Genomic DNA, 8537 nt, shown 5'->3' on the forward strand with positions numbered 1-8537 from the left:
ACCTCCCTATATCTCTCTCCATATCTCTAGTCATCTCTCCCGAAAGAGAGAGAAAGATTGATAGTTTCCTGTCCTTACAGGTTCCTTGCCCTAACCATTTCCTTCTTTGGGGCACAGACACAGAACATACGTATAAACTCAGAGAATAGAAATATTTCTTAATGCTGCTCTTAATATTAAATGTGCATAAAATACACATCAGAAGCAACAGCAGGGGAAGATTCTCCATGGAAAACCTTTCCTGTCCAAACAGGGATTCGGACAACTATTTTGCTCTGCAGCCTTGGGAATTCACCCAAGAAACAAACCAACACACAAAACATGGACAGAGTCATTAATGCGGTGTACAATACCACCACCTAGTGGATCGGTTAATAAATGTGACCGAGAGTAAGAAATATCGACCCTGTTGGTGCAGTTCCGAGCAGTGAGGTACCTTGGTAACTGCCAACCGACAATAACCCACAGACACTGCCACTGACAGCCGTTATCAGCAGAGGTTAAGACTTCGCCTATTTTGATGTTTCTCTGCTACATTAAATACTACAAAATTAACTTCCTGGAGTATTTAACATGGAAAGAAAAATCAAATATAAAGCTGGTGTGTAACATGGAATAGTTCTTGTACATTGATAGTCACTCAGTAAAAGCCGTCTACAGCCCCATAGTGTGCGCGTTTAAGGCGGAAATGAAAAGTTGAATAAAACGTCACAATGCTGCACCATTTAAAATGGAACAACTCATTTTAGTACATTTGTGTATCATTTTAATTTGAGGTCATTTAGTAAATCATAGACTGATACAGATCATTGATATACGTTTATAAACAATATAAAATGTATATGAACAATTTTATGAAGAAAAAACCCAGACTATTCTTATTATAAACTGTACTATGTAACACAAACCAGTGAATGGACATACTTCATAAAAGGTAAGAATTGTGAATATTAATGTTTAAGTGCCTATAGGTGTGAGTGAATGTGTGTGGTGCCCTGTGATGGACTAGTGCCCCGTCCAGTGTGTGTCCCCACCTTGTGCCCATTGATTCTGGGTAGGCTCCAGACCCACGGCAACCCTGAACTGGATAAGCGGTTACAGACAGTGAATGAATCAAATTATGTGATGCTTTTTTAGTGTTGTGTCAATGCAGTGTAAACATTACTGGTCCATTTATCCTGTAATTTGCACACAATGTAAAGGGTAGCTTCTGCTTTTACATTAGGGGGAACTGTGAAAAATAAAAATGGAAATACAAGGTTATGTGTGAATCATATATAACTGGACAACACAGAATATGGCTGTGTCGTTAAAACTAAAATACACGAGGATCATACAGAAACAGGATACTCTACATGGCGAGCAATATGTCCATGTGCTTTTTCAATATTGTTCCAAAACCATGGTGTTAGTTGGGAGTTTCTCTGGAACTGCACTTATCAAAATTCTACAAATGTAGCTTAATTTACAAATGTACGCACGTACACACACAAGTATATAAACATACAAATATTCTCCCTTGAGAATTAATGGCTCTCTGGAGAGAGAATTTTTCTTGTTTATCTGCATTATCTTACTGTCATACTAGGAAGTAATCTAATGCTTCAGTTAGATTAACTTAGTTATAAATAATATTTGTTTCAATAACAGAACATGTTTGCCTTATTCAGTTAATTGAGACACAACTACAAAAATATATTTTATCTTACATCTACTTTTGATTTTATCTCTTTTTGTTCTACTTCTTCTTTTTACAAAATATAATTATTTATTTTTTTGCAACAAGCATCAAAAATGTTTTATTTCTAATGGTGGTATTTCTAATCAATCCATTCAGAGCAGGAGAGGTTCAGAAACAGGAAGAACACTTCAGTCAAATGTACTTCACTCAGAGGCAGGAAGAGTATTTGTCTCTGGAGCCTCTTACAGAAAGATGCACTTCTACTCCCTCATGAGTTCTTTAATTCTCTCTGTGTTCTTCCTCTACATCTCAGGTAAGATCAATGCTGCATCATTCCTGTGCACTGGAGGTGTGTTCTTCACTCTCTCACTGCTTTAAATACAATTTGAATAACTCACCTGCTCCAGGGTGCAGAGTGGATACTGAATAATAACATTTAGGATGAGGGTGAAATGTGTTTGCTCAGTTATGACCAGTTTATTCCTCTGATATAGTTCTGAAGCAGTTCCTGAGTCGGAGTAACACTGTTGTACCATTTGACTTCTTCTCTGTAGAGTCTGAGAGTGTGAAGACACTGAGGAACGTAGCTGTAAAAAGTGGAGGATCTCTCACCATTCCATGTTTTTATGATGAACAATACAAATCAAACCCTAAATACTGGTGTAAGGGGAAGTACTGGTACTCCTGTGGAATAGTAGCCCGTACAAACACAAGTGGAAGAACATCAGTCACTGATTATCCGACCCAGAATATGTTTACTGTGGAACTCAACAGTCTCCAAATCTCTGACTCTGGAGATTATTGGTGCGCTGTGGAAATCAAAGATGGTCCAGATGATGGTGATTATTTGTACCTGATGGTCATTGCAGGTAAGAAGTCTCTCTGTGTGAAGTAGAACCTGTTCACTGTAACTTAAAGCTTGTTTGATGGAGGACGTGTTTACAGCACTCATTCTCTGCCTCTTTATTCAGATCCTGCTGTGTCTGTGATAAACAGCAGAGTGAGTGGTCAGGAAGGGGGCAGTGTCAGTGTCCGGTGTCTCTACAGAACTGATTATAAGAATAAACAGAAGCAGTGGTGCAGATTTAGAGACTGGAGCTGCTTAACATCCCAGAATTCAGCAGTGCAGATCAGTGATGATGGGAGAGGAGCGGTCAGTGTGGAGATGAGTGGACTGAAGAGGAGTGATGCTGGCTGGTACTGGTTCAGTGCAGGAGAAGTGGCAGTTACTGTTCACCTCTCTGTCACTGAAAGACCTACAAGTAAGATCACATCTATCAGAAACACTGCCCATACCAAGAGGGTAATGAATATTTGGCCCAAATGTTGCCTACATCTGCAGACCTCTCATGGCACAAATTTGCAATTGAATGATGCCATTTCTCATTTTCAACAGCAACAACAGCTGTGACTACATTTTCCTCAACTGAGAAAAACAGTAACAGTGAGACCACATCAGGTGAGATCACAATCTTATGTTAGAATTAAAAATAATGAATAAACTAAAAAAAATCCAATATTTGTTTTTCTAGGTGTCACACCTTCGATTAAAAATGAAAAGTCAACAACAGCAAATAAGTAAGTAGTGACCTTCTGTTACAGCTACACTTTCACACTTCAGTGTAGTATACTTTTGTTCTTTGCTTTTTGCAGAACTGTAACTGTTTGTTCTAAAATTAACAACTCTGAAGATGTACAAGTTCCAACCAAAGTGTGAAATGAAGTATGAAACATACAAAATGCAAATGTTCTCCTTATTTAGCAGTGTAAGCTCTAACAGCCTTAGGTCAGAGACTAATTTCTGGAGGAACTATGTTTAAGGAAGGCTTTACACTAGAGAGAACATTGCTGTAAAGACATGATTTCCTTTTAATAACAAGAATATTAGTGAGGTCTGATTCTGATATTAGATTATTAGTTCTAGAAAACAAATTCCACTTAAACATATGTTTTTTTTACCTAATTAAAAAAAACATTTGTGCAGGGCAGTGTTTTTGTTTGTTAGCCTTTGAATCCTGTTGTTCATTCACACCACTGTACACCACTTTTTTCTTGCAGAAAAACAGCTTTTTCTTCAGTAAAAATGGCCTCCTCTGCAGAAACTGCTGAACATATTAACCACTCAACTAACAACAAGAGCGTGGACAAAAAGTAATTATCACATCATGAGACATGTTTATTGATTGTGTACTTTAGTGACTGATAAAGCAGTTTCTTTGGCATGTAACTCTTAATAATATGATATTTTTGTGTGGTAGTGACTCATATGCTTCATGGTGGGTCTCCTTGTCTTAATTAATAACTTACACAGGCCATGTGACTTAACTGACTGCAGCAATGGAAACTCAAAGCTTATCTGGATTCTCCTGGCTGTAGGCCTCGGACTGCTCCTGCTCCTGGTCTGTGTTATAACCTTCATATTGAGAAAACTTTCCAGTAAGTATTTGTTGGCTTAGGCTTTTTAATCAAATGTACACTTTATTACACTCATCAGCACTCACTCCTTCTCTCTCTAACAGAAGCAAGTCAAACAGAGAGCAGAGAGAGGAGCAGTAACTCTGCAGTTCACACTGTAAGTGCTGGGAGTGATAGAGAGCTTCATGTTGTTTCAGGTCAGGTGTTTTGCAGGAGATAGTATTGTGCCTCTTCACTGTAAAAATGTGAAAAAAATTGTTACTTAAAAAAATTATGGCAAAAAACTGACACGTAATAAAAATGAGTAGATTCTAATTTTCCAACTTTTAAGTAACAATCATTGAATAAATTAACTATATTTAAGCAAGAAAATGATGTCAATGTTAACAAAATGCACAGTTAAAATGTGTTGGATTTAGTAATAACATGCCTAAATATGAATTGATATAGCTCAAAAATATTGAGTAAGTACAACTTAATTTCACAAGGAAAGGACTATTTATCTGAGTAAACTTAATATTTAATATTTATTTAATAATTAATATTTACTAAATATCTTGCAAGTATTGATTTACATTTACTAAATATCTGCCAAAAACTGAGTAGCATGTACTAGGTTTCTGGAGAAAGCTTTTTCCTATTTACTAATTATAGTAACTTTATATCTATTCAATAATATCACGTGTCACTTTGTTGCCATAATTTTTTTATTTTAAATCTACTTAATTTGTCCTTTTTGTGCCATGTTCGAGTCAACAGGTCAATATGCATAAAAATGATACCAGGTAAACATTTATTCAACTCTTGCAAAATTTAATCATACAAAAATTGAAAATTGATACAACTACATCAAGGATCACAGGCAGAATATATTTTGGGGATGTGATGCAAGGTCAAAACTTGTTGGTGCACTTAAATCTCAATAATGTTTTGAGACTGCACTCATCTTACACCAGATCAGTTTAATTAGGATTCAGCATGCACCTGCAAATAGATGAATATTAGTTTTAACTTCATAAGCAAGTGTAATGTTTTAGTGTTGGTCTTTTCTATTCATCTATTTGCAGGTGCGTCCTGAGTCCTAATAAGATTGACTGGGTATAATTGTTAACAAAATATGATCTTGTACTTGTATTTGAAATACATTATGTACATAAAATATAAACAGACATAACCTTGCTGTACAGTCAAATCATTTAAACCAGACTGTAGACAGTGAGCAAACACAGGTCATACAATTTTATAGAAACGATTGGCTGTGGAATATTTCTTGCTTTTAATAAGTACTAATTATATCGTTTATAGTAGTGCCCTCAAGTCACGCGTAAATTTGGTTTTACGATTCAGATTCACAGAAAAAAAGTAAACTGGGAGCCATATCGACTACAACAAAATGTCCGAAACACAAATTAGTGCAATTAAACAGTGAATATAACACCGTTTCTGACACAGAAATAACATCAGCAGTAAAAATTCAGAGTGATCTGAATGGTCTACTTTAACATAAACCCTCGGGTATATGGCGCGAAAAGAGAAAATGCGATTGGGAAATAGATATTTTCTTTAAAAAACTTAGCAGAAAACCAAAGAGATTAAAAATAAAAACAAATGTAGCTAGGTGTTCCTACACAATATTATGAAAACATGCATTCTGATATACTGAGTATGGAATGCTAACATAATACGTAAAATGTTAAATGTTTAGTAAACAGACGAATCATTGCCACTTTTTTCGTGGTGTGCAGTGTTCCTCTAATTTGCTGAACTCTATTCAAACGCAGCTCTGTGTATGAAGTGAGAGTGCGCTAGTGCTGCAATGACCGTTTGAAAGTATACTCTGAAGGAGACTGAGCGTCCTGTCATGGCTTCATTATACCGTCAACAGACACATGAAACGACATACACACTACAGAAAGCACAACATCAGCTTCTTAAAACCGTAATTCAGGATTGTAATCACAAAAACACTTTGTTTTTTAATCAAACGTTGTTCCTCACCATCAGCTAACTCTCCAGTCTGTGCTCGAAACCGGTCTTTACGGAGCACCAGTGTTTGTAAATAAACCGCCTCAGTTCCCTGCTAGGTCTCTCTCTCTCCCTGCACATAGCAGAGGCGTCTGGTGTTGTTTTAGACAGAGAAAAGAACTTCAAACGTTGAAAACAACGAACAGAAATGAGGATTACTCTATTCCTGCTCCATGGTTTTGCGGTTTCAGATCTCTTAAGGTGGAAATGCCTCCAAACTCCGGAGACGGCTAACTGCATTAGCGACAGTGCTACAAACTAAACACCTCGAGTTACAAATGAGTGTCTCTGGTAATTCAATCAGTGAATTAAAAACTTACAGACAAGTTAAACTTCATCCACATGCAAACATCTGTCGCCCCCCTCAAACACACCGATCCACCTTAAAAAATGCGGAGCTTAGAACTGCGTGTCCCCACATTTAAAATAAAATTAAAGACCTCCCAATGAGTAAAATCTATAACTACAAAATTGTGTAAATTGCAATTAATAATTTGTTCAAATTTGTTTAATTTAGCTCAATTTTATTTCAAACTACATGAAGTCTTTTTATTAAGTGCAAGTTACTATTAGTTTTTAACTAAATATTAATTGACCCTAGTCCCACTTTTTAAAGTGTTTGGCATCAGATTTTGTCATTGGTGTAATGTCTCTCTCTCTCTCTCTCTCTCTCTCTCTCTCTCTCTCTCTCTCTCTCTCTCTCTCTCTCTGTGTGTGTGTGTGTGTGTGTGTGTGACTGAAATAGACCTGTACAGCTGAAGACTCAGTAACATACAGCACTGTGATTCCCAAAAAGAAAGTAAGCATTTATCCTTTACCTTCATCTTCTTTAATGCCTGAATGTATAGAACACAAGGGATTCTTTTGGTTTACCACTCTGTCACTGATTACTTCTCTCAGACTTGTTTGACTTGAAACGTAATGTACTTTCAGACAAATGAATATGATACATTTAGGTGCAGCGAACTGTAATGTATGACGTTAGTCATTTTTGATATTATACTTTTTTTTATATATTATTAGATTATGAAATCTTGTGTCTGTGTCTGTGTGTGTGTGTGCGTATGTGTGTGTGTGTGTGTGAAATAGATCTCTACATCTGAAGTTGAAGACTCTGTGACATACAGTACTATAATTCCCCAGAATAAGAAGGTAAGACCATATACATCACAGCCTAATTGATTCTAATTAAAAGCTGTATCACTGAAACATTAAGGGATTGAGTAGTGTGTTACGTACAGCACTGTTAAGAAAAAAATGTGGTTAAGATTTTATTCTTCTCAATCTCCTACATATAAACAGCTTTTGGTTACTGAAACATCTCCAGCCTGACTTATCCTGAGACCACAATATTTTTCAGGGGAATTAGAGCTGCCCTCAGTTATGTAAAGGCACTAAATATTTATGAGAAATACCTGGTTTTGATGGAGGTTCTCAAGCCTAAGTCTTTATCTTAGCTGCTGAAAAAGCCGAGACCTTCATTTATTTCTAAAACTGTCCCAAATTACAGCTCTCTCCAGCAGCCGAAGATGATGCAGTGATCTACAGCTCTGTGCTTCACAAATAAGAGGTGAGTCAAACTACACAATTCCTTATTATTTAATGGATTTATTAACACATTCCAGCCTGTTTTTTTTCTGTTCTGCCTGATCACTGGTGTATACAGCCCTATTTATTCATTAATTGTCTGTAACAGCTTATCTCATTCAGGGTATTCCTGGGTCTGGAGCCTACCCGGAATCACTCGGCGCAAAGACAGAAACACATCCGCACCAGTTCTTCACAGTGCGACACACACTCACACATTCACTGATATACCTATGGACAATTTTGGGCAGCCAGTCCACCTACCAATGTGTGATTTTTGACTGTGGGAGGAAACCAGAGCAAACAGAGGACACCCACACCGACATGTGGTGAACACACCAAGCTCCTCACAGACATTCACCCGGAGTGTGGCTCAAACTCATGACCCCAGGACCCTATTTCTAAACCAAAACCTGGCCAGACCATTCAAAATGAAGATGCCTTCCTTGCACTTCAATAAAACATACTCACTTGAAAAAATGGCTTTAGCGTGGTTTAAAGCTTTAAATATTTCTCATGTTAGTGGTCAGTAGGGGAACCAAACAGTACGGTAAACCCACATGTATTTCTCATACACTGATGTAAGTACGTCATATCTGCATTACTGACAACCTTGCTCTAATTCATTGGATGTTTCAGGAGTCACCCTCAGAGTCCAATTTATATTCTCTCTCTGATCACTGTATGGTCTTTTATCAGTTTTTTACAGATGGCCCATGATTTTGTGCTGCAACTGTATTCGTAATATGTTTTAGTTTTGTTCATTTCTCATTCCTTAATTAACACATGCTTATAATAAAAAAAATATTATTAATATTATTGTAGTAGA

The 8537-nt window shown here is 36.8% G+C and overlaps 1 protein-coding gene across 1 annotated transcript; it reads left to right on the forward strand.

The window, feature by feature from the left end:
* Window positions 1–2249: 2249 nt before the first annotated feature.
* Window positions 2250–8330, forward strand: LOC136678762 (polymeric immunoglobulin receptor-like; the record flags this gene model as incomplete). The annotated part of the gene is made up of 11 exons (XM_066656894.1): window positions 2250–2550; window positions 2653–2943; window positions 3078–3140; window positions 3214–3259; window positions 3740–3832; window positions 3993–4117; window positions 4201–4253; window positions 6867–6920; window positions 7211–7273; window positions 7632–7691; window positions 7818–8330. Coding segments are annotated over 10 exons (1146 nt in total), but the record flags the coding sequence as incomplete, so codon positions are not given.
* Window positions 8331–8537: the final 207 nt, after the last annotated feature.

Source organism: Hoplias malabaricus, chromosome Y (genome assembly GCF_029633855.1).
Source record: "Hoplias malabaricus isolate fHopMal1 chromosome Y, fHopMal1.hap1, whole genome shotgun sequence".
Classification (NCBI taxonomy): Eukaryota; Metazoa; Chordata; class Actinopteri; order Characiformes; family Erythrinidae; genus Hoplias; species Hoplias malabaricus.